The sequence below is a fragment of the Mandrillus leucophaeus genome, unplaced genomic scaffold (assembly GCF_000951045.1).
Source record: "Mandrillus leucophaeus isolate KB7577 unplaced genomic scaffold, Mleu.le_1.0 Scaffold77, whole genome shotgun sequence".
In the NCBI taxonomy this organism is placed as follows: Eukaryota; Metazoa; Chordata; class Mammalia; order Primates; family Cercopithecidae; genus Mandrillus; species Mandrillus leucophaeus.
Window position 1 is genome coordinate 3228011 of NW_012108363.1, and position 26165 is coordinate 3254175.

At 47.4% G+C, this 26165-nt stretch overlaps 1 protein-coding gene across 2 annotated transcripts in view; it reads left to right on the forward strand.

Annotated features, from left to right (window-relative positions):
• Positions 1-26165, forward strand: part of CCNJL (cyclin J-like) — a 73985-nt gene that overhangs the window by 22562 nt on the left and 25258 nt on the right. Inside the window, exons 3-4 of one of the 2 annotated variants that reach the window (XR_001004523.1) lie at positions 21201-21414; positions 25572-25711. Coding sequence is in view for 1 of the 2 variants with exons in the window: in XM_011966675.1 (XP_011822065.1) it covers positions 21201-21414 (214 nt within the window). In the remaining variant the exon portion in view is untranslated. The remainder of the gene's footprint in view (positions 1-21200; positions 21415-25571; positions 25712-26165) is intronic. The other variant, XM_011966675.1, reaches the window with a different exon arrangement.

Genomic DNA, 26165 nt, shown 5'->3' on the forward strand with positions numbered 1-26165 from the left:
AAAAAAAAAAAAAATTAATAAATTAGCTAGGCGTGGTGACACACACCTGTAATCCCAACTACTTGGAAGGCTGTGGTGAGAGGATTGCTTGAGCATGGGAGATCCGGGCTGCGGTGAGCCGTGTTTATGCCACTACACTCTAGCCTGGGCGACAGACCAAGACTCTGTCTCAAAAAACAAATAAACAAATGAATAAATAAATAAATACAGAATACAAAAATATTCTCAAGTCTTTTATTTTCCAATGGTCCCCTCCCCTGCCTGAAAATATTTTTTTCATGCCATTGATTTTCAGAGAAAACAGTTTCATTTGTCCAGATAAATGTCCTGTATTCTGGATTTGACCTATTACCTCCTCACGCAGTCATTTAACTTGAATTCCTTGTTAACAGATCGGTTTATACACTTCCCTACTCCTGTGGGATTATAATGTGCTTTAACCTACCTGTTTTCTAGCTGTAGACTCAAGCATCACTTCCTCAAGAGAAGCCGTCCTTGACTCCCAGACAAGGACAGGCTGGGCCCTTTGTTTGTTCTCAGAGCACCCTTGGTGATTCCTTCAGCACTTAGCACAATTTGTAATTATACACCTATTTCGGCACCTATCTGATGTAAAGCTAGCTCCCTCTCCAGACTGCAGGCCCAGGGGAGCAGGCGCTGGATCTCTCCAGCTCTCAGCAGAGTGTGTGTTGCCTAAGAGTCCCTCCATCAGGATGTGCTCATCACTGACACCTTATCTGACTGAAGGCTGTGCTCTGCAGCCCACAAATTGCCTTCCTGGACTTCACTGTTGAAACCGTCTTTTTTTTTTTTTTTGTGGAAACAGTCTCTGTTGCCCACACTGGAGTGCAGCGATGCAATCTCACTGCAACCTCTGCCTCCTGGATTCAAGCGATTCTCGTGCCTTAGACTTCTGAGTAGCTGGGATTACAGGTGCACACCACCATGCCCGGCCTCAACATAGTCTTGTGGGGTAGGTAGCACGTCTGCCAGTAACTCCACCATATACTAGTAGAAAAATGGCATCTGAGGGGTTAAGTATTTGACCAGAGTCCCCCTTTTAAACAAGGTAGTTAAAGCCTTAGTATTTTGTGGATCTGCTGTCCCCACCTGAACTTAGATAAGGCACACATGAAGCAGAGGACTTGCAATGCAGCCTCCAAGTTGGTGATGGTGTAATATGGACTTCCCCTCAAGCAGCGCTGACACCCTGGGCAGCCACCAAGCTAGGTGAGAAGGTGGGGGTTAGTAGAGCAAAGCTGTTGACTTGGCATTGACATTTCTCTTTAGTCTCTCCTTTTGTGTTAACTTTTGGTTTTGAAATCATTTCAAACTCAGAGAAGATTTGCAAGCATAATATGCAGTTTTGTGAACATTTTAACACATTTGTCCTATCATTCTTTTTCTCTATTTATATTTCTTTTCTTCACCCAAGTTGCAAAACTAATGCCACATTATCCCTTAATACTTCAGGGTTTATTTCTCTCTTTTTTTAATAGAGACAAGATCTCACTGTGTTGCCAGGTTGGTCTCAAACTCTTAGGCTCAAGCAGTCCTCCCACCTCGGCCTCCCAAAGTGTTGGGATTACAGGCGTGAACCACTGCACCCAGCCATGGTTACTTTTAAGATTGGCTATGAAGTGGTTTCTGCAGGAATTTTTGTCAGATCACTAGGGACATCTTCCCAGGTATCCAGGACCTCCCCAGAGCCATGTTTCAGGAAGAGGGGATTCAGCATTCTGATTAGGAAGGAAGAAGCCAGGCAGTCCCTGGTGGGCTTTGCTGGCCTCAGCTGTGGGGAAGGCAGCGCTCTGGCTGATTTCCTGGGGCCATCTCCTTGGCTTCGTTGTCACACAGTGCCCACAAAAGCAGCCTCTTTATCCAGTGGTCATTTAGCAAGCCTCATGTGTAACCTGCAAGACCTGTGGGAGGCTCTGCCAGGAGAAACCATGACCCAAACCCTGGCCTGAGGCCCTTAGCATAGCTGAAGATATAGTCATATCACACCACTTACAGCCATATGTTAATGGCCATATAGCCATTTAATGTTAGTAATGATAGTCCAGTTTTAATGGGTGCTTACCGTGTGCTGAAAGCTTGAGATCCCCTCCATTAGCTAAGTCCTCAGGAAACTCCTTCCAGTAGGGCCCATAATGATCCCCATTTTACAGATGGGACATGCAAAGTTTAGAGAGTTACGTAACTTACCCAAGCCCTGCTAGCTGTTGTCTACCACACAGCTAGTAGACAACCTGGCTCCAAAGTTCACACCTACTTCTATACCAAAGACAGGTCCAATTGCCCAAAGAAGTCTTAAAAAGCTTCAAGGAGGAGGTGCTGTTTGATTTGGGTTTGAAGGATGAGTAGAAGTTTGCCAGGCAGAGACAGGTGTGAAGTTCATCTCTCTGCAGGGTCCAGGGCAGCTGGTGAGAGTCAAGCATTAGTGGCCTGCAAGGGGTGGCCTGGTCAGTTGCGGGGAGGACTAGGAGATGCGCCAGAAACACTGGCTTTGAGGATGCGGGTCTTCCTAGATGTTTGAACCTTATCCTGAGAACCCATGGAGGGCAATGAGAAGGGTGGGGTGGGGAGGGGAGGGCCAGCTCCCTGGAAATGCACCCTGGCCTCGGAGACTAGTTACTACAGTTATTGCAGCCGCCCCGAAGCGATGGCAGCTGAACTTAGGGGAGGAAGTGAGACTTGACAGGTTTTAGACAATAGGGTCAAAAGGACCAGCGAACCAAAAGAGGGGAAGATTTCAAGTTTCTTGCTAGTTGGAACAAAGTAACTTTCCTTAGCTGAGCTTGTTCAACCTTTTTCATAGTAAACATTATTCTTGTTTCCCCTTCTGGAAACTGTCAATTGAAGGACTCCCACTGCCCACTAAGTGAAGGGAATTGATGTTCACTGGGCACCTGCAGAGTGCCAGCAACTGTTAAATGCCTTGTGTGTGTTATCTGGTTTAATTACTAAAGTTGCTTCAGAAAGAAAAAGGATGAGCTAAATGTACTGACCAAGGCACTGGTGGTTCTTGAATATCTGTGCATGTTTATTCCTGCATTTAACACACTGTTTTTAGCAGCCAACTGCGTGCTACACACTGTGCTAACCACCACGTAAGGGATGAACAAAAATTGTGTACACAATTGGGGATGAACAAAAATTGTGTCATGGAGCTTATAGTTGAGCATCAGGCTCAAGTGGAGAACTCGTAAAGCATAGATAGATACTCAGCTCCATCCCCAGGAATTCTGATTTGGTGAGACAGGAAATAGAGGCTGTGTCAGGTCCCTAGGGCTGCTGTGACTACGCACCACACACTTTGGGCTTTATTCTCTGACAGTTGTGGAGACCACAAGTCTGACATCAGGAGGTCAGCAGGCCACACCTCCCTCTGAAGGTTCTAGGGGAAGATCCTTCCTTGCTCTTCAGCATTTGGCGGCAGCTGGCATTTTATCTGTAGTCTTCCTTGGCTTGTAGCCACATCATTCCAGTTTCCGCCTCCATCTTCACAAGGCCTTATCCTCCTTGTCTGTCTGCACCTCGTCTTCCCTCTGTGTGTCTCTGTCTCTGTTTGCTTTTCCTATAAGAACATAAGACACTGGATTAGCACCCATCCTGATCTAATATGACCTCGTTTTAACTTGATTGCATTTGTAAGGACTCTTATTTATTTATTTATTTGAGACACATTGCTCTGTCGCCAAGTTGGAGTGCAGTGGCGTGATCTCGGCTCACTGCAACCTCCGCCTCCCGGGTTCAAGAGATCTCCTGCCTCAGCCTCCTGAGTAGCTGGGACTACAGGTGCGCACCTTCACGCCCAGCTAATTTTTGCATTTTTAGTAGAGACAGGGTTTCACCGTGTTGGCCAGGATGTTCTCGATCTCTTGACCTTGTGAACCGCCCTCCTCAGCCTCCCAAAGTGCTGGGATTACAGGTGTGAGCCACTGCACCCGGCCGTCTATTTTCAAATAAGGTCATATTCTGAGGTTTTGAGTAGACAAGAGTTGTCAGGGAAACACTATTCATCCCAATACAGGGGGGAACCCCCTTTTTAAATAGGTCCCCAGGGGATTCGAACTGTCTCTTATACACATCTAGATGTGTATAAGAGACAGCCCTTGGTGATTCCTTCAGCACTTAGCACAATTTGTAATTATACACCTATTTCGGCACCTATCTGATGTAAAGCTAGCTCCCTCTCCAGACTGCAGGCCCAGGGGAGCAGGCGCTGGATCTCTCCAGCTCTCAGCAGAGTGTGTGTTGCCTAAGAGTCCCTCCATCAGGATGTGCTCATCACTGACACCTTATCTGACTGAAGGCTGTGCTCTGCAGCCCACAAATTGCCTTCCTGGACTTCACTGTTGAAACCGTCTTTTTTTTTTTTTTTTTGTGGAAACAGTCTCTGTTGCCCACACTGGAGTGCAGCGATGCAATCTCACTGCAACCTCTGCCTCCTGGATTCAAGCGATTCTCGTGCCTTAGACTTCTGAGTAGCTGGGATTACAGGTGCACACCACCATGCCCGGCCTCAACATAGTCTTGTGGGGTAGGTAGCACGTCTGCCAGTAACTCCACCATATACTAGTAGAAAAATGGCATCTGAGGGGTTAAGTATTTGACCAGAGTCCCCCTTTTAAACAAGGTAGTTAAAGCCTTAGTATTTTGTGGATCTGCTGTCCCCACCTGAACTTAGATAAGGCACACATGAAGCAGAGGACTTGCAATGCAGCCTCCAAGTTGGTGATGGTGTAATATGGACTTCCCCTCAAGCAGCGCTGACACCCTGGGCAGCCACCAAGCTAGGTGAGAAGGTGGGGGTTAGTAGAGCAAAGCTGTTGACTTGGCATTGACATTTCTCTTTAGTCTCTCCTTTTGTGTTAACTTTTGGTTTTGAAATCATTTCAAACTCAGAGAAGATTTGCAAGCATAATATGCAGTTTTGTGAACATTTTAACACATTTGTCCTATCATTCTTTTTCTCTATTTATATTTCTTTTCTTCACCCAAGTTGCAAAACTAATGCCACATTATCCCTTAATACTTCAGGGTTTATTTCTCTCTTTTTTTAATAGAGACAAGATCTCACTGTGTTGCCAGGTTGGTCTCAAACTCTTAGGCTCAAGCAGTCCTCCCACCTCGGCCTCCCAAAGTGTTGGGATTACAGGCGTGAACCACTGCACCCAGCCATGGTTACTTTTAAGATTGGCTATGAAGTGGTTTCTGCAGGAATTTTTGTCAGATCACTAGGGACATCTTCCCAGGTATCCAGGACCTCCCCAGAGCCATGTTTCAGGAAGAGGGGATTCAGCATTCTGATTAGGAAGGAAGAAGCCAGGCAGTCCCTGGTGGGCTTTGCTGGCCTCAGCTGTGGGGAAGGCAGCGCTCTGGCTGATTTCCTGGGGCCATCTCCTTGGCTTCGTTGTCACACAGTGCCCACAAAAGCAGCCTCTTTATCCAGTGGTCATTTAGCAAGCCTCATGTGTAACCTGCAAGACCTGTGGGAGGCTCTGCCAGGAGAAACCATGACCCAAACCCTGGCCTGAGGCCCTTAGCATAGCTGAAGATATAGTCATATCACACCACTTACAGCCATATGTTAATGGCCATATAGCCATTTAATGTTAGTAATGATAGTCCAGTTTTAATGGGTGCTTACCGTGTGCTGAAAGCTTGAGATCCCCTCCATTAGCTAAGTCCTCAGGAAACTCCTTCCAGTAGGGCCCATAATGATCCCCATTTTACAGATGGGACATGCAAAGTTTAGAGAGTTACGTAACTTACCCAAGCCCTGCTAGCTGTTGTCTACCACACAGCTAGTAGACAACCTGGCTCCAAAGTTCACACCTACTTCTATACCAAAGACAGGTCCAATTGCCCAAAGAAGTCTTAAAAAGCTTCAAGGAGGAGGTGCTGTTTGATTTGGGTTTGAAGGATGAGTAGAAGTTTGCCAGGCAGAGACAGGTGTGAAGTTCATCTCTCTGCAGGGTCCAGGGCAGCTGGTGAGAGTCAAGCATTAGTGGCCTGCAAGGGGTGGCCTGGTCAGTTGCGGGGAGGACTAGGAGATGCGCCAGAAACACTGGCTTTGAGGATGCGGGTCTTCCTAGATGTTTGAACCTTATCCTGAGAACCCATGGAGGGCAATGAGAAGGGTGGGGTGGGGAGGGGAGGGCCAGCTCCCTGGAAATGCACCCTGGCCTCGGAGACTAGTTACTACAGTTATTGCAGCCGCCCCGAAGCGATGGCAGCTGAACTTAGGGGAGGAAGTGAGACTTGACAGGTTTTAGACAATAGGGTCAAAAGGACCAGCGAACCAAAAGAGGGGAAGATTTCAAGTTTCTTGCTAGTTGGAACAAAGTAACTTTCCTTAGCTGAGCTTGTTCAACCTTTTTCATAGTAAACATTATTCTTGTTTCCCCTTCTGGAAACTGTCAATTGAAGGACTCCCACTGCCCACTAAGTGAAGGGAATTGATGTTCACTGGGCACCTGCAGAGTGCCAGCAACTGTTAAATGCCTTGTGTGTGTTATCTGGTTTAATTACTAAAGTTGCTTCAGAAAGAAAAAGGATGAGCTAAATGTACTGACCAAGGCACTGGTGGTTCTTGAATATCTGTGCATGTTTATTCCTGCATTTAACACACTGTTTTTAGCAGCCAACTGCGTGCTACACACTGTGCTAACCACCACGTAAGGGATGAACAAAAATTGTGTACACAATTGGGGATGAACAAAAATTGTGTCATGGAGCTTATAGTTGAGCATCAGGCTCAAGTGGAGAACTCGTAAAGCATAGATAGATACTCAGCTCCATCCCCAGGAATTCTGATTTGGTGAGACAGGAAATAGAGGCTGTGTCAGGTCCCTAGGGCTGCTGTGACTACGCACCACACACTTTGGGCTTTATTCTCTGACAGTTGTGGAGACCACAAGTCTGACATCAGGAGGTCAGCAGGCCACACCTCCCTCTGAAGGTTCTAGGGGAAGATCCTTCCTTGCTCTTCAGCATTTGGCGGCAGCTGGCATTTTATCTGTAGTCTTCCTTGGCTTGTAGCCACATCATTCCAGTTTCCGCCTCCATCTTCACAAGGCCTTATCCTCCTTGTCTGTCTGCACCTCGTCTTCCCTCTGTGTGTCTCTGTCTCTGTTTGCTTTTCCTATAAGAACATAAGACACTGGATTAGCACCCATCCTGATCTAATATGACCTCGTTTTAACTTGATTGCATTTGTAAGGACTCTTATTTATTTATTTATTTGAGACACATTGCTCTGTCGCCAAGTTGGAGTGCAGTGGCGTGATCTCGGCTCACTGCAACCTCCGCCTCCCGGGTTCAAGAGATCTCCTGCCTCAGCCTCCTGAGTAGCTGGGACTACAGGTGCGCACCTTCACGCCCAGCTAATTTTTGCATTTTTAGTAGAGACAGGGTTTCACCGTGTTGGCCAGGATGTTCTCGATCTCTTGACCTTGTGAACCGCCCTCCTCAGCCTCCCAAAGTGCTGGGATTACAGGTGTGAGCCACTGCACCCGGCCGTCTATTTTCAAATAAGGTCATATTCTGAGGTTTTGAGTAGACAAGAGTTGTCAGGGAAACACTATTCATCCCAATACAGGGGGGAACCCCCTTTTTAAATAGGTCCCCAGGGGATTCGAATGCATGTGGTCAACTGGCAACCCATTTGAGAAACCTTGGACAGTAGATGGGTAGGGAAGTAGAGTCTCAGTGAGGGGGTAGTGGTGCAGTCACCCTACTGTCCCGTTTTGGGCTTCTCATTAGGGTCGAAGCTCCCAGGAGAATCCACAAAAGGAATCTGGAAATCGGGGACAGGAGCTGGAGGTGTGGAGGGAAGAGCTTTGGAGCCACTCCACAGAGTGATCCAGGAGGAAAGCGGAGAGATCCAAGAATTGGACCTGTGACAGAGAACCAGCATGGAGGGGCACGTCGGGACCTCTTTCCCTGGATAACAGAGGGCGTGGGAGGATGAGGGGCACCCCAGTCCTCTGCTCCAGAAGGTATGGGGGATGCGGTCCTGTAGGAAACCGGCAGAAGTAAAGAATTCAGTTGGGGGGTGTGGTGTCTTTTAAAAAGGCCATGAATGTTGTCTGTGGGGGTGTTTGGAGGCCCCAGAGCCGTGGATTGGATGGGGGGTCAGGTCTGTGGGGGTGTTTGGAGGCCCCAGAGCCATAGGTTGGATGGGGGGGCGCCAGTGAGGGTTGTGCAGGCATGTGTGTGGTCACTGTGGATGCCCTAGCAGCTGTGGCCGGGCCCGGTACAGAGTTTGCCTGGAAGGGCAGTGGCTCTGGCTCCCCGGAATGAGGAGGTGTGCTTGGAGCTGGCCCGCCTGCCACCTGCCCAGGAGTAGTACAGACGCCGGCTGCGGATGTGGTGCCTGGGTTACCTTTCACTCTGCTGGAAGGAAGCTACAGGCTGGACTTCAGCAGGAGGGGACGTTACAGGCATTGTTGGCCTCATGTGACATGGGCCAACCTCTCAAGAATGTTGAAATAGTGTTCCCACAGAGATGTTGATGCTTTACGGAAAATGCCTCCTTGAGTCTTATGAAGCAATCGGGGCAGAGAGAGGAAGGAGGGTGAGCCTCCCACCTTGCTGGGCCTCTCAGGTCATGCTATGTACTGAGGCCTCTGAAGAGCCAGCCTTTCTCCCCCTTTCTTTGCCCCTTTACATTTGCAAGTCTCCACTTCCTGTTGGTCACCTTGGTTACACATGGTGTTTCTTCACCTCTCTGCAGCTCTTTGTTCTTAGACAAGACCCCGCTAGCTGTTGTCCCAGCCCAAGACCTGGAAGCCCGGGCTCTTGTTGGCAGCAGTGGGGATAGGCGTGGTAGGGAGATTGGAGGAAGAGAGCAGAGTGGTTTCTTTTGGGTGGCTGATGTGTGAGAGCAGCTCAGCCGTACTTTACTGCACCTTGAGCTGTTTACAAAGCGGTTGTCACCCTCCAAGTAGTGTCATACCCCAAGCCCTGGCCAGCTCCTCTGATGTCCAAGCCCAGGATTTACCATTCACCTGCAGTGTGGCCTTGGCAGTTATACTTCTGTGCCTCGGTTTCCTGGCTACTAGGGCTAGTGCTGGTTCCACCTCGGAGGGTGGGTGTGGGGACATAGCAAATGCACACAGCATTTAGGTTCTAGTTGTAAGGGAGAAGATAGTCCCATGAGAGAGAGAAAAGTGGGCATGCGTGCCCACAGAGAAACAGGACTGGACGTGCTTATGTCGACATGTGTACGTACTCCCGGTGTTTTCCTGCTGGTGGAATTGCTAGAGACTTTAATTTTCTTTGTGCTCCTCTGTATTTTCTAAAATTCCTATAGTGATTAAGTATTATTGGTTAAATAAAACATTATTATTATTATTGTTTTCTGAGATGGAGTCTCAGTCTGTCACCCAGGCTGGAATGTAGCTCACTCTAACCTCCACCTCCCAGGTTCAAGCAATTCTCTTATTTCAGCCTCCGGAGTAGCTGAGGCTGAGATTGCAGGCGTGCACCACCATCCCCGGCTAATTTTTTTGTATTTGTAGTAGAGACAGGGTTTCACTCCTGGCCTCAAGTGATCCTCCCACCTCAATCTCCCAAAGTGCTGGAATTATAAGCATGAGCCACCATGCTTGGCCTCAAGTTATGTATTTTTAATGTATATCTATCTGTATATGTAGATATATCTATACATCTCAAAAGGCTCTATAAAACTATTCATCATAATGAGCAATTCCAAATACTCATGAAGACTTGCGGGAAGGTATGAGAAGCTGGAGGAGCTCAATTTCAGGGGAAAGAGAAGACTGTGTCCTTCCTGCCCTAGGATGGCACGTGCCTCGGTCTACCAAGTAGCAACAGAGGGTTTCCAAGGCGGAAGCAGTTTAGCGTTTTTGTTTTGTTTTGTTTTGTTCTGTAAAGAGACAGGGATCTTACTGTGATGCCTGGGCTTGAGTGCAGCGACTATTCAGAGGTATGATCCCAGTAGTGATCAGCATGGGAGTTTGACTTGCTCCATTTCCAAGTTGGGCCAGTTCACCCCTCCTTAAACAACCTGCTGGTTCCCCACCCCTGGGAAGTCACTATATTCTATACATAATATATAAGAGATGGGCGCCTGGACCTCCCAAGGCAGGACACCCGGCACTTGGCTGCCTGGGGCTTCTGTGAGCTGGCATGTGCTTTTTGTAAGCCTCTCCTAGGCTCCTGATGCCATGGCCATGTGGACGTTCTTACCGGGGCATTTCTGCAGGTGAAAGATGTGGTTCTTCATCTCAGCAAGCTTTTCAGTAAATGTCTAGGCTTAGAATCATCAGATGATTAGGCATCACGCCAGGGATTTTTGCGAGTCTCGCCTCGTGGATGCAGCGGAGTTTCATTTTCTCCAGCATACCAGTGCCCCGCAGCCAGCACCCTCAAGCACCTTTTCCCAGAGTCAGCTTTCTGGGATATTGTTACTCTGCCCCTCAAGAAGGAGGAGGGCAGGAGGAGTGTCCTGTGGATACATTCAACCTAGAGTTTTCCAAAGTTATATTAGTTTTTTTTCCAAACAAATGTTTCAGGACCTCTACTGGGCTATAGGCTTCCTTTAGGGAGCAATGTAGTATGCAATGTTTCGCCAAACTGTGGCCCACAGAACCCTTTCTCTCAGGGAGCATAACTTGGGACTGGTGTGCCACAGAACACACATTGGGAAACATTGCCTTTGAAAAATGACTGCTAGATGCATAGTTTCTAATTTTTGAAGCTTCCACTTCTCCATAAACACTGACCCGCTTCCTCCGTGGAAACCCACTGTTGGTTTTGGGTGGACTGAGGCACATGTCACCCCAAAGCAAGGACAGAGCTTTCTCTTTCTGCTGGAATCCAACTCCCTCAGTTTCTTTCTTTCTTTTTTTTGTAAAGACGGGGTGTTTCCGTGTTGCCCAGGCTGGTCTTCTCAAGCGATCCTCCTGTCTCAGCCTCCCCAGAGTGTTGCCATTACTGGTGTGAGTCACCGCGCCCAGCCCCCGCCCCGTTTCTTGTGCCTCCTCACTGGTCTTCGTGAGTACTGGGAATTGCTCATTATGATAAATAGGTTTATACAACCTAAGACCAGGAACAAGGCCGGGCGTGGTGGCTCACGCCTGTAATCCCAGCACTTTGGGAGGCTGAGGCGGGCGGATCACAAGGTCAGGAGATCGAGACCACGGTGAAACCCTGTCTCTACTAAAAATACAAAAAATTAGCTGGGTGCGGTTGCGGGCGCCTGTAGTCCCAGCTACTCGGGAGGCTGAGGCAGGAGAATGGCGGGAACCCGGGAGGCGGAGGCTGTGGTGAGCCGAGATTGTGCCATTGCACTCCAGTCTGGGCAACAAGAGCGAAACTCCGTCTCCCTCTAAAAAAAAAAAAAAAAAAAGACCAGGAACAAATAATTTTTTTTCTTACCTGTTCAAGTATTTGCCATTCCTGAAATCTGGAGGTTTTGGTAATTATCAAGTGTTCCTTTTGTATCAGGTATTGGGGTCACAGAGCTGGACAAGACAAGCCCAGTCCCTGCCCTCATGGTGGTTATAGTCTAGCAGGCAGGAGGACAGTAAGAGCGAATGAATGAGTAGATAAAAAGTCCTCGGTGCTTGGGGAGCATCTCACAGAAGCATGAGCCTGAAACACCTTTTTCAGAAGTGGCTTTTAGGCCAGGCACGGTAGCTCACGTCTATAATCTCAGCACTTTGGGAGGCCAAAGCGGGCGGATCAGTTGAGGTCAGGAGTTCGAGACCAGCCTGGCCAACATGGTGAAAACCCCATCTCTACTAAAAATTACAAAAATTAGCTGGGTGTGGTGGTGGGCGCCTGTAATCCCAGCTACTTGGGAAGCTGAGGCAGGAGAATCGCTTGAACGCGGGAGGTGGAGGTTGCAGTGAACTGAGATCGTGCCACTGTACTCCAGCCTGGGCAACAGAGCAAGACTCTTGTCTCAAAAAAAAAAAAAAGTGACTTTTAAGCTGAGATCTGAAGGAAGAGTAGCTTAATAATGAGAAGTAAAACCTCAAGGCAATTAGAAGAAAATAATGCAGTGCAGGACACTAAAGGTTAAACTGAGGACTTCATTTCCTCCCCTAATAGAAGAAACCAAGGGTGCTTGGCGGAACTTTCATAGTACATGTCACCTTCTGACCCCTCTGAGGTTAGCCTCAAAATGCCTTCAAAGTCTGCATATGAAGAGCACGTGCTGAATTTTCTCCTCCCCCTCCCCTCCCCGGCTATGTAGCAGTGAGAGGTGTGGGTCTCTTGGGGGCAGTCTCTGTCCTGCACATCTGGCTGTGGGCCCAGGGTCTTGAGTGACTGCATTTCACCTGGCCTCACCTGCACTCTTGGGCACTTCTAAGCCTAGCACAGGTACGGGAAGTGTTTGCCACTCTGCCAAGGTCAGCACCTGGGGACAGGGGTTGGGAAGAACAGCCGAGGACCAGACACTTGCCTGGAATCTTCAGAGACCTGTCCAGGCAGCCCTGCTGCCTCTCTGTCTCTCTTGTGTAGCTCAGTGTGGGGCTTTAGGTGGGCTGCGATTCATGAGTCCTTAGCCTTTCCCAGGGCACTTTCCCTCTCAGTTAATCCTCTTTCTGCTTGAGAACCCCCAGGCAAAACTCTTGGGCAGCAAGGAGAGTGGTTTCTAAAGGGGCAGCTACCTCTTCTTCCCCCAGAATGGCTCCTCTGGTCTCAGAAATGTTGGCTCACATGTCACACTGGGGCTTCCCACTTGCGGGGGGGCAGTGACCCCCACCATGGGTTACCCTAAAGAAGGAAGCCAGGGTCGATAAGGGAGCCCCGAGGGGAAGGGAGGGCATAGAGGGCCACAGGCAGAGGGAAAATTCCTCAAAACACTCTCCATTTATTCAGATATCCATTCACTCAGCCAGCCGCTACTCATTAGCCCTTACTCTGTGACAGGGACCAAGGGTATGGCCAAGGGCAGGAGAGAAAAGCAGCTCCCTCCCTCACGGAGACCCCCTTCTGTGGGAGGCAGAGGACAGTTCCTAAACACACTTCAATGTGCTGTGACTGCTGGCGGTGGGAAGTCCACAGGTGGCTGCTGGGTAGGAAGGAGGTCAGGGATGGCCTCTGAGGAATGGTCTGAACAGGGACCCTAAGGAAGAGAAACAGCCTGCATGCCCAAAATCTGGATTTGATGACGTCATGGCACAACCTTACAGTGAAACACTAGGCAGCCATTGCACACATTGTTCCCCATGCTGTCTGAGTGGGGAGTGGGGAGCAGTTGTAGATTGCTACGGCATTTTATGCGAGTTTGCACAAAGAACTATCTGAAGGATCCAGGTAGAACCTAGTAGTACTTCTCTCTGAATCCTTCTAAGTGAGGGATTATGAATGATGTTGGTTATTCTTTTTGAGATTCATCAGTGAACATATAATTTATAATTAGTAAAAATAAAAAGAAAGGAAAAGAAAAAAATGGCAAATTCCTCTGAAAGGGGCTTTGCATTGTAGGGAGATGAAGTGGGACACTTACTGGGCGTGGGGTGTTACTATGACAGGGCTGATTTTGTTAAAGGGATGATGTGGGGTTGCTAGGAAATCCTTGGGGATAAATTTTGAGCTGGGCCTTCATACAGTGGATGTCTAGTCTTTTTGTTTGTTTCCAAACTGAACACATAGTAACTGAAGTAATAAAGTGATTATGCATTGAGCATTTTTGAAAAATTCAGGCTTTTGAAAAGCATGATCGTGAAAATCATGCAAGATCTCAGTGCCCACCCCAATCTCCCCTCTGTAGCCGCTGTAATATTTTGTTGTTATCTCTTTCTTAGTTTTTGCTAGCCCATAGCTATTATGTTAAATAATGATAATAATAAAGGACTGTGATGACAAAAGCAGGGGTTTTTGTAAGGTGGAATTCTTTTTCCCGGAACTCCACCACGGCCATCTGTCCGTGCCTCCACCTGTTCGTCTCTAGCTACTCCTGCGGCAGATGGGCGTCCGGGAGTCAGGTGATCAAGGGCCAACAGCTGGGGAGGGAAAGTGATCAGGACGCCTCTGCCCTTCCCTCCCCTCCCACCTCAGCCCCCTTCTTCTCCAGCCTCCCCCAGCCTTTCTGCTGCCCACACTCACGCCGCCTGTGGCCCTGCCAGGCATGCTGAGGGGAAGGTCACCGTGCCTGGCCGGGTTCCTGCCCGCCCAGCGCCTGCCTGATTGCTGAGTGCCTGCCAAGCGCCCGCCTAATCTGGGGAGAGCTTTAGAAGCCGCCCTAGGGCAGGCTGCTCTTTTGTTTCTGGAATCCAGGCCACTCAGCAGAGGGGCTGGCTTCCTGCAGTGCGCTGCTGCGGCCTTCAAGTGGACTTAGGTCAAGAGTGCCTAGGGAGGAATGCAGTCCCTTAGAGCAAAGCCCTTGTAATGAATGCCTTCCCCGCACCCTGTAATTGGGTTAGCGAAGTGATCAGTTGGATTCTCAAACTAAACAGGATAGGCATGCTGCAGTCCTACGTTGTTATTTCTATGCCAAAGAATCTCCCTTTTCCCAGTGAGGAGAACAAGCTGAGGCTCAGAGCTGCTAATTCTGCTTGGTTTGGGGGCTCTGCAGAGGACACACTGATGGAGGCGCCTCAGCTCTAAGGTAGGAAGCCTTGTTACACATTTCTCAAAGCAGGTTTCTTTGAAAGCCCAAAGAGCCTTTGACAGAGGTAGATCAATTCAACTTCTCTGAGACTTGATTCCCCAGCTTGAGGGAAGAGGAAGGGCCACTAGGCTTGCTGTTATCGCCAAGTACTCTACATTTACGGCAGCGTGACCCCCATTTCTCAGATAAGGACACTGAGGGTCAGTTCACATGCCCAAGGTTAAGTCAATAGTGGAATTAGATTCCGACCCAGAACTGCCTGACCTCACACTCTGTAGGTATCAAGCTAATCCCCGGTATGTGGGGGCGGGAGGTGAGGTGGTTGGTACAGGGAGTGACTCTGTATTTATTCTTTTTTATTCAACACATATTTATTGAATGTCTGCATCTGTGCCAGCTACATAAATAAGTAAATTTTTGACCACAAAAAAAGAGACTACTAAGAGAGTAAGGGGAACCTGATTTGGAATGATGGAGAGGTCAGAGAAGCCTTAGGAAGTGACATTTAAATCAGTATTTGAGGGACAAACAGACATGGGGAGAAAGAGCATCCCAGGGAGCCAGTGTTCTAACTTCAAAATCCTGCCCTCTTGAGACCAGCCCCTTCCAGCACGCTGTACCTACTAACCCCTTCTTGACATGTATTGCTGTGCATTCCAGTGGTCCATAACTTTTCCTGTGTTCTTTGCCTTCTTTTTTTTTTTTTTTTAAGACAGAGTCTCACCCTGTCACCCAGGCTGGAGTGCAGTGGTACAGTATTGGCTCACTGCAACCTCTGCTTCCCGGGTTCAAGTGATTCTCGTGCCTCAGCCTCCCGTATAACTGGGACCACAGGTGTGCACTGCCACGCCTAGCTAATTTTTGTATTTTTAGTAGAGACGGGGTTTTGCCATGATGGCCAGGCTGGTCTTGAACTCCTGGCCTCAAGCGATCCGCCCACCTTGGCGTCCGGCAGTGCTTGGATTACAGGCATGAGCAACCGCACCTGGTCCATAACTTTTTCTTTTATGCACCAATGTCTTTCTTCGAGAATCTGCTCAAGGCGAAGGACCCTTTTTCCAGGAGCATGTACAGGAAAGACGTTCTTTGTGTTGCCTTGAGCTCTCTTGTCTCACTTGGCTCAAGGGAAAATCTAGAAGGCTTTGCGCTTGGCCAGTTGCGTGGGAAGGGAGGTCAAGACGTTGCCTATCTGACTTGTGTTTTGGGGCTTTGGACTGCACTGATGAAGGCAGCGTGGCCTGGCCAAAGGTCACTTGGCTAAGGCTAATTTCCGGCAGCTGCAGCCCACCAGACACCAAGGATCTGTGACTGTGGCTGCTTCTTGTCATGACCCTGAACTTAGAGCCCTGTGTTTAGAGGAAATACCCACGTAGTCTGCAATCTGGTGGGAGCTGCTGGAAGGTGGGAGCACTGTTGAGGGGAGCTGCAGCCCCACACTGGCTGCTGCTACCAGCTGTCTGGCCTTACCCTAGGAAGAAGCTGGCCAAAAGATCTCTATGCAAGGCTGCTCAGACCAGGCCAGTGCCCTGCTCTAATCCCTTCAGTTTCTGTTGCCCTCAGAGTAGGGCAAGGCAGTTTTCTTAATAGGGCATGAAAGCTGGGCCACTGCCCACGTTTCCAGCCTGTGTCCAGGCACACCCTGCCTGGCTGACTGTTCCCCAGATGGGATACTTGTGTGGCTTTGCAGGTGCTGTTTCTGCTAGTGAGATGCTTACCTTTCCTGCATCTTCAACAGGTAAATTGTACAACTTGGCTCAATGTGTCTTCTTTGAAGTTCCCACAGACTTGCTACTCTATAGAGCTGGTCACGACTTGCCTCTGTAGGCCAGGACCTTCTGTATCTACCACTGCAATTCTTTCCTTGCTTTCTTTACTGCCTCTCCCTCCCTACCCCTTCTTTCCTTCAACAACTAGTTATTAGGCACTTAACCCTGCTCTCATCACACTGGGGTGCTGAAGTAACAGTGATGTGCAAAGGAGACCCAGACCTGCCCTCAAGGAGTTTGAACTCTATAGTGGCCGCATAAATTCATCAAACCTTGAAGATGAAGAATACACAAACGCATCAGGTCTTTTCCTTAAAGAAATTAAGCTGGGGCTAAAAGAGCTCCCCATGACTTATTTATTTATTTATTTATTTATTTATTTATTTAGAGACGGAGTCTTGCTCTGTCACCCAAGCTGGAGTGCAGTGGCATGATCTCAGCTCACTGCAACCTCCACCCTACCAGGTTCAAGTGATTCTCTTCCCTCAGCCTTTTGGGTAGCTGGGATTACAGACACATGCCACCACACCCAGCTAATTTTTATATTTTTAGTAGAGACGGGAGTTTCACCATGTTGCCCAGGCTGGTCTTGAACTCCTGACCTCGGGTGATCCAACTGCTTCAGCCTCCCAAAGTGCTGGGATTACAGGTGTGAGCCACAGCACCCAGCCAAGCTCCATGACTTAACAAAAAAAAAAAAAAAAAATTATCTGTTAAACCCAAGCAATTAAAAAAAAAAAGTTGAAAAAAGGGATACTTTGAAAGTCTTCTAATTCAGATCTGTTGCTAGTTAGATAAAGCCCAGGGACTCAGGGACTTTTTGAAACTCAGTTTCTTCATTAAACATAAGGGAGAAGAAATAATTTATTCAGGCTTTGAGAGCCTTCCATGAGCAAAGCTCTAGGGCTGCGAAAATAGCTGAGTCCTGGCCTCTGAGCTCTCTGGAGGATCAGGCCAGAGGAGAAGTAATCAGTGTGAAATCTAAACCCAGCCTCACTTTCAGGACACAGGCCTCCCTCCCGCCCAGAGATGATGGGGCCTCCCAGAGCATCTGAGGCTTTCCTTTGCAGTATTAGTTCATCACAGTTTGGAATTCTGCAACTGTCTTGTTGCTGGATTGCCACCTCTCTCCCTTGTTGGACCATGGACTCCATGACTGTGGGTGATACATCTGGCTTGTTATTTTTATAGCAGCTTTATTGAGATATAATAATTCACGTATCATAAAATTCACTTTTTTTTTTCTTTTTTTTTTTTTGAGACAGGGTCTGGCTCCTTCGTCCAGGCTGGAGTGCAGTGACATAATCTCAGGTCACTGCAACCTCCTCTTCCTATGCTCAAATGGTCCTCACACCTCAGCCTCCCAAGTAGCTGGGACTACAGGCACGCACCACCACACAGGCTAATTTTTTTATTTTTTGTAGAAATGGGGTTTTGCCGTGTTGCCCAGGCTAGTCTCAAACTCCTGAACTCAAGCGATCCACCCGCCTCAGCCTCCCAAAGTGCTGGGATTATAGGTGTGAGCCACTACACCTAGCCAAAATTTAGTTTTTTTAACGTGCAATTAAGCAACCTAAATGTCCATCAACAGATAAATGGATAAAGAAAATGTGGTACATACACACAGTGGAGTACTATTCAACCATAAAAAAAGAGTGAGATCCTGTCATTTGCAACATGGATGGAACTGGAGATCATTATATTAAGTGAAATAACTAGGCGCAGAAAGACGAACTTCACATGTTCTCACTTATTTGTGGAATCTAAAAATCAAAACAATTGAACTCATGGACATAAAGAATAGAAGGATGGTTACCACAGGCTAGGAATGGTAGTGGGGGTTGTGGGGGAGGTGGGGATGGTTAATGTGTACAAAAAAAAATAGAAGAAATAAGACATACTATTTTATTGCACAACGGGGTGACTATAGTCAATAATATCTTAATTGTACATTTCAAAATAACTAAAAGAGTGTGATTAGATTGTTTGTAACACAAAGGATAAATGCTTGCGGGGATGGATACCCCATTCTCCATGATGTGATTACTTCACATTGCATGCCTGTATCAAAACGTCTCCTCTACCCCACAAATCTATACACCTACTGTGTACCCACAACATTAAAAATAAAAAAAAATAAAATGTGCAGTTTAGTTGTTTGTGTATTCACAGAGCTGTACAACCATCACCACTGTCTAATGACAGAAGAGCTTTATAACTCCAAAAAGAAACCCCATATACCCATTAGCAGTTATTTCCCATTAACTGTTACCCCTAACCTCTGGCAACCACTAATCTACTTTCTGTTTGTATGGATTTGCCTATTCTGGACATTTCATATAAACGGAATTATATAATATGTGGCCTTTTACCATTGGCTTTTTTCACTTAACATAATGTTTTCAAGATTCATCCCTGTTGTAACATGTGTAATATTCTATTGTATGGATACATTACATTTCGTTTATCCATTCTTCAGTTGATAAGCGTTTGCGTTGTTTCTACTTGGGAACTGTTGGGAATGATGCTGCTGTGAGTATTCATATACAAGTCTTTGTGTGGCTGTATGTTTTCATTTCTCTTAGGTATAATATACCAAGGACTGGAATGGCTGGGTCATGTGAGAACCCTACGTTTAACATTTTAAGGAGTTTCCAGATTGTTTCCCACAGTGGCTGCACCATTTTGCTTACCCACCAGCAGTATATGAGGGTTCCAATTTGCCCCTATCCAGCACTTGTATATACATTTCAGTTTTGTATTGATTTTTTTTTACAACAACCATTCTAATGAGTATGAGGTAGTATCTTACCGAGGTTTTAATTTGCATTTCCCTAATGATTAGTAATGTTGGGCACCTTTTCATGTGTTTGTTGGTCATATTTATACTTTCTTTGGAGAACTGCCTGGTCAGTTTGGTCAGTTCATTGCCCATTTTTAAATTGGGTTGTTTTGCCTTTTTATTGTTGAACTCTAAGAGTTCTTTATATGTTCTGGATACAGTCTTTTATTAACAAGTGATTTTCAAATATTTTCCTCCATTTTGCAGGTTGTCTTTCTACTTTCTGGATGATGTCTCTGGAAGCACAAACACTTTAAGTTTTGAAATTCAGCTTCTGTATTTTTCCCTTGATTGCATCTTGTTTTAGTGTCATATCTAAGAAACCATTGCCTAATTTAAGGCCATAAAGATTTCCTCCTGTTTTCTTCTGAGAGTTTTATCGTTGTAAGTCTTACATTTAGGTCTGTATCTATCTTATTCCAGATTGTATCCCCAGTGCCTAGATAACGTCCAGTGTAGAGAACGTACTTGATACTTACTGAGTGAAATGAATGAATGAATAGCTCTTGAAGGAATGAATGATTGAGCAGATATCCCTTTCTAGTCCTGGATCTGCTGCTAGTTGAGTAAGCCACAGGGTTAAGAGAGAGGTATTCTGTAGAGGAGAAGCACCAATTTGTTTCAATCTCATCCCCTTGTGAGCCTGCCACAAGTGAGCTTTCACATTCCTTTTCTGCCAACTTATTTCCTGTTTTCCTTCTATGTGACTTCTTTTTAGTTTCCTTCTTTGGCAAAATGTTGCAAAGACATTTCCTAAACAAGTAGTGTCTAGGCTGGGCGTGATGGCTCAGGCCTATAATCCCAGCGCTTTAGGAGGCCAAGGTGGGAGGGATCACTTGAGGCCAGGAGTTTGAGACCATCACAGGCGACACAATGAGACCCCTGTCTCTACAAAAAATACAGAAACAATGAGCTGGGTGCAGTGGTGCATGCCTGTAGTCCTAGCTACTTGGGAGGCCACGGTGGGAGGACTGCTTGAGTCCAGAAGTTCAAGGCTTCTGTGAGTTGTGATTGTACCACTGTACTCCAGCCTGGGTAACAGGGGGAGACTCCTCTCTAACAAAACAAGAAAAAAAACACAAAAAACAGTGTCTAATCTACTTTAATTAAATGGTAAATATGAGAGATACTGCATATAAGAACATTTTTATGTTATAAAAATCTTTGTTGGGTTGATACCGTTTATTGGTTTTTCTTGAGTTAGACAAATAAAATGAGGTAATGTGGCAGTATGTAAATTGCAAAGTAGAAGTAAAAGTCATCTAGTCACCTCCTGGGGGTGTGGGAAGTATCATGATATCTGAACTTACTTTTAGAAAAAACATGTATATGCATGTAGAGAGAAAGAAGGCAAATGTGAAAAATTAGGGAATTGAGGTGAAGGGTATTTGGGAGTTCCTTGTACCATTATTTCAACAACTTTTTTAGGTCGATTTTTTTCAAAAACCCATCCCTCGTAATCCTACCCTCAGAAAGAATTAGATGCGGATCCTGAGAGGTCACAGGTGTGCTAGGCATTTTGCATACATTTTAAATTTAGCTCTCAGCTCTTGAGGGGGAAACAAAGGTGATGGCAGGTGACCAGGGTCACACAACTTGGCTGAGTAGTGGAATCAGAATTTGGATGTGATAATTCAGACCAGACCCTGGGGGAAAAAAGGAATTTGGACTTAGACCTCAGACCCCAAGGCCTTTATTCCTTTATGACCTTGTGTATCTCAAATAGCAAAGCTTTCCCCTGGGAAGGAATGACTGGCTTCCTCTGTCATCCTCTAGGGCCCTGATACTTTATGAGCCTGTGCTTAGTGAAAGCAGATGGGAGGTAGCCCAGGAGGGGCTGCCATCCTGGGACTTGCAGGAAAACTTTAATAACAGTATGGAGGGAGTCGTTGCCTCGCATTCAGTCAGCAGGCAGGCCCTAAGGTCCCATTTCCTGAGACTCTCGGGAGGCAGCCCTGACCGTCATCCCTCCGCCCCGCCTGTCCTCCAGGAACTGAAGCTGCCCATCTTCCGAGCCCACTCCCCACTCCTGAAGAGCCGCCGGTTCTTCGTGGACATCCTGACCCTGCTGAGCAGCCACTGCCAGCTCTGCCCTGCAGCCCGGCACCTGGCCGTCTACCTGCTGGACCACTTCATGGATCGCTACAATGTCAGCACCTCCAAGCAGCTCTACACCGTGGCTGTCTCCTGCCTCCTGCTTGCAAGTAAGCGAAAACCTACGCTTACCGCGCTTGTGCGGTCTCCTCCCCCTCAGTGCGCCTGGCTGCTTCCAGATCACTTTACATTTTGACGATCTTTGCACGTCTTATATGTTCATCCTTCACTGAGCGTTTTTTAGCATCAACATTTTTAGATGCAACATTTTTTAGCATCTATAATGTACCAGACCAAGTGATAAGGATGTTAGCAGCTTGTCTCAATTAATCCACACAGTAGCCCTAGGAGACAGATACTGTTAGTGTACCCCACTTTACAGAAGCACAGAGAGGTGAAGAAGCCGGTTTGGGGCTGCCTGGGTAGTATATGGCAGATAAGATTTGAGCCCAGAACTGCATGGTGCCAGAACCTGTGCCCTCAGCCTCCTGTCTCCTGCTTCCTGGTATGGGGGATCTAAACGTGCTAGGAGGGGAACCCTAGCAACCACTGTTCTTAGAGGTGTTTTGAAATGTGGCTGCTTGATTTGGACCTAAGCAGGACCCATTGTGTGGTCACCAGGCCTGGGCACAGCCCTCTTGGGGTTTGCACCTTCCAAACAGGCCTCACTAAAAACACAGCATAGCTTTGACCATCTGTCTGTCTGCCTTGGTAGGGATTACTGTGTTAATTCGCTGCTACTTGGATGATCTCCTTAAAACACAGTTCTGCCATGCCACCCTGCCACTTAACATCAGCTCATGGTTTACTGGCAGTCAGGATAAAGACCAACCCTTGAGTCCCTGCCTCTTTGACCTGTGCCTTTCTCCTCATCACTTCCTGGGACCAGCCACACTGGCCAAGTCCTTTCTTGTCATAGAGCTTTGCACATGCTGTTCCCTCTGCCTGGATTGCTGCTCCTGCCTTCCAGCTGCCCACCTGATTCTGGTTAAACATCACTCAGGCTCTATATCCCTGTGAAAACCTTCCCCTACTGCCGTCAGCGGGTGAGGCCTCCCAAGTATGCAGACCCTCAGCGTCATGTACTTTAAATTAACAGCTACCCCCCTACCCCCATGGATAGCAGGTTTCAGGGATGGAAAGGAGCTTGGCACATAGTAAGACCTCAAAAATAATTTGTGGAGTCAATAAGACTAATGGTGCTAATGGTCCCTTAAGAGCCAGGCCTCTCCACTTGTCTAGGTTGCTCTAATGCAGAGGAATGGAATGCCCCAGAGGCCTCAGGCTCAAAGTGGCCAGGTACAATTAGGACATTTCTTTGACATCTGGTATTTTATCCTTGACAGTCAGATTTTACATTCTCCTCTGAGATATGTTTCTGTCCTATTTCATTATTCATTTCCCCTCCCTGCCCCGCCATCCTTCATCCTGCTTGGTGCTGCAGGACTGTGGCACCCACTTTCTTCTGTGGCTTTGTCTGCTTTTTGGCAGGCTGCCATAAACCCCGTGGGCACGATCACCCAGTTCCAGAAGCACAGATTTAGAGTTTTCAGAATTCTGTCTCGTTCTCCACGCTGGCATCTTTTACCTGCTGTTGTTCATGATCACATTGGCTGCTTTAGGCTCACAGCCTCACATTTGGTGATTTTTCTCTACCTTGGGCCGACTGGACTCCCTTGTTACACATGGGAGCCAGTCTTGCTGGGTGTCCAGCCTGTCTCAGCGCCCCAAATCAACGTGCAGCTCCCTTTCATCTGTGGGGCTTGTGAAACACCTCCGGCAGTGGAGGGCACACCGGGCGTCATATTTCAAGCAGCACAGGAGAAATTCACGCCACAGCCTTTGGCCTGCTGCTGTCTGTGATCTATGGGCTGCATCGAGGCCTGCTGGGGGCAGGGGACGTATATTTCCATGGGGCCATGGAAGCTCTCCCCAAGCATCTGTCTGGGGAGCTGGGATGTGAGGCACACACTGGAGACTCCTTTGTGCTGCTGCCGCCTTGGCGGAGGGAGGGGGTATTTCAGACGGAGAGGCAGACGCCCCCACCCACATGTCTGAGGGCAGCACAGCCTCGGGCAGCAGGAACGATTTTTCAGGACACCTGCCGTATGCTGCAGAGACCAGAGGGAAGAAAAGTTTCCATGACAGCCTGAAATCCTATTCTTCCCTCCTCCCCTCTCCCCGGGCCATTGTGGGCCACGAGGGGCGTCACCTTGCCTCACGAAGTCTGGAGATCTGCTAATTTGGTACAAAAATTCTGAGATAAGAAGAGCTGGGGTTCTTGCCCCCCAACCTGTCAATCTCAGGTTTTTAAATCTGCTTCCAGATAGATAGGAAGGCCGGGCGTGGTGGCTCACACCTATAATCCCAACACCTTGGGAGGCAGAGGCAGGTGGATCACCTGAGGTCATGAGTTCGAGATCAGCCCAGCCACCATGATGAAACTTTGTCTCTCCTAAAAATACAAAAAAAATTAGCCAGGCTGGGTGGATCACCTGAGGTCAGAAGTTTGAAACCAGCCTGACCAACATGGAGAAACCCCGTCTCTACTAAAAATACAACATTAGCTGGGCATGATGGCGCATGCCTGTAATCCCAGCTACTCAGGAAGCTGAGGCAAGAGAATCACTTGAACCAGGGAGGCGGAGGTTGCAGTGAGTCGAGATCGCGCCATTGCATTCCAGCTTGGGCAACAAGAATGAAACTCCATCTCAGAAAAAAAAAAAAAGCAGTTAGCCAGGCATGATGGGCACCTATAATCCCAGCTACTCAGGAGGCTGAGGCAGGAGAATCGCTTGAACTTGGGAGGGGGAGGTTGCAGTGAGCCAAGATGGCGCCACTGCACTCCAGGCTGGGCAATAAGAGCAAAACTCCATCTCAAAAAAAAAAAAAAAAAAAAAAAAAAAAAAAAAAAGGAAGCAGAGATGGGATCTTCTCACCTACCTACAAGCCCTTCTGCCCCATCGAACAGGGCTTAGCCAGGGGCCCATGTCTGCAGGCCACAGGAGAAGGCAGAAGAAGCGAGAGCATTTCGTCATTTCACGGTGGACGCGTGGCAGATGCCCTCTATCCCTTAGAGTGCATTGTTTGCGTCTCCTGTGTTAACACAGGATAGAACTGTACTATAAATATAGTATAGAGATCACCATACTGTAAATGAAGTTGAGCCTCCCTCTTCTTTAATCTTTCATCTTATGCAGCACCCCTCCTACAAAGTCTTTTTGTTGTTCCTGTTTTTTAATTAAAAGGATAATTTGACAACATGGGAATCCCATGACTTCAGGTGAGTTGGCTTTGGCAGTGCCCCCGAATCACTGGCATCACAGCGGCTGTGGCTTCCTTCCTTACTGTTCTCTTTCTACATGCTGGACCCCATGCCAGGCACTTTACACACATCACATGGATCCTTATGACCAGTCTATGGGGTCGTACTGTCACCCGCCCCTTTTATAGGTTCAGAGAGGCCACAAAACTTGCCCAACTTGTAGTGTGGGGTTGTGTGTGTGGTTTTTTTGTGTGTTTTTTTGTTTGTTTGTTTTTAATTAAGAAAAATACAACCAGGCGCAGTAGCTCATACCTGTAATCCCAGCACTTTGGGAGGCTGAGGCAGGCAGATCCCTTGAGGCCAGCAGTCCGAGACCAGCCTGGCCAACATGGAGAAACACTGTCTCTACTAAAAAAAAAAACAAAAAAAACTCACAAAAATTAGCTGGGTGTTGGTGGCTCGTGCCTGTAGTCCAAGCTACATGGGAGGCTGAGGCTGGAGAATTGCTTGAGCCCGGGAAGCAGAGGTTTCAGTGAGCTGAGATCATGCCACTGCCCTCCCACCTGGGTGACAGAACAAGACCTTGTCTCAGAAAAGAAAAAAAGAGAGAGAGAGAGAGAAAATTCATGCCACAACATAAAATTCAGGATTTTAACCATTTTAAAGTGTACAGTTGAATGGTGTTTAGCACCTTCACGCTCTATCTACTTCCAGAACATTTTTATCACCTTAAAAGGAACCTTTGTACTCATTAAGCAGTCACTTGCCTTTTCTTCCTACCGCCCAGTTCTGGCAGCCACTAATCTGCTTTCTGTCTGTATGGATTCGTCTATTCTGGCTATTTTATATAAAGGGGATTATACAATATGTGACCATTTGTGTCTAGCATTGTTCACTTCATACAGAATTTTGAAGGATCATCCACTTTGCAGCATGTATCAGTACTTCCTTCTTCTTTTTTTCTTTTCTTTTTTCTTTTTCTTTTTTTTTTTTTTTTTTGAGACGGAGTTTTGCTCTTATCGCCCAGGCGAGAGTGCAATAGCACGATCTCAGCTCATTGCAACCTCCCAGGTTCAAGCAATTCTCCTGCTTCAGCACCCCCCCGCTCCCCGTCCCACTGCCCCGAGTAGCTGAGACTATAGGTGTGTGCCACTACACCCAGCTAATTTTGTATCCTTAATAGAGACAGGGTTTCACCGTGTTGGCCAGGTTAGTCTCGAACTCCTGACCTCGGGTGATTCACCCGCCTTGGCCCCACAAAGTGCTGGGATTACAGGAGTGAGCCACCGCGTCCGGCCTTCATTTCTTTTTATGACTGAATAATATTCCATTGTATATCCCACATTGTGTTTATCCAGTCATCTGTTGATGAATGTTTAGGTTGTGTTCACCTTTTGGCTATTGTGAACAGTGCTGCAGTGAACATTCGGGTACCAGTTATATTTGAACACTGGTTTCGGATTCTTTTGGGTATATGCCTGTGGGTTGGATTACGGGTCGTGTGGTAATTTTATGTTGGAGTTTTTGAAACACTTTGGAGTTTTGCTTTTGCTTGGTGGTTGCTGCCTGGAGATGGCTGCAGTGTTGAGTCTTTGG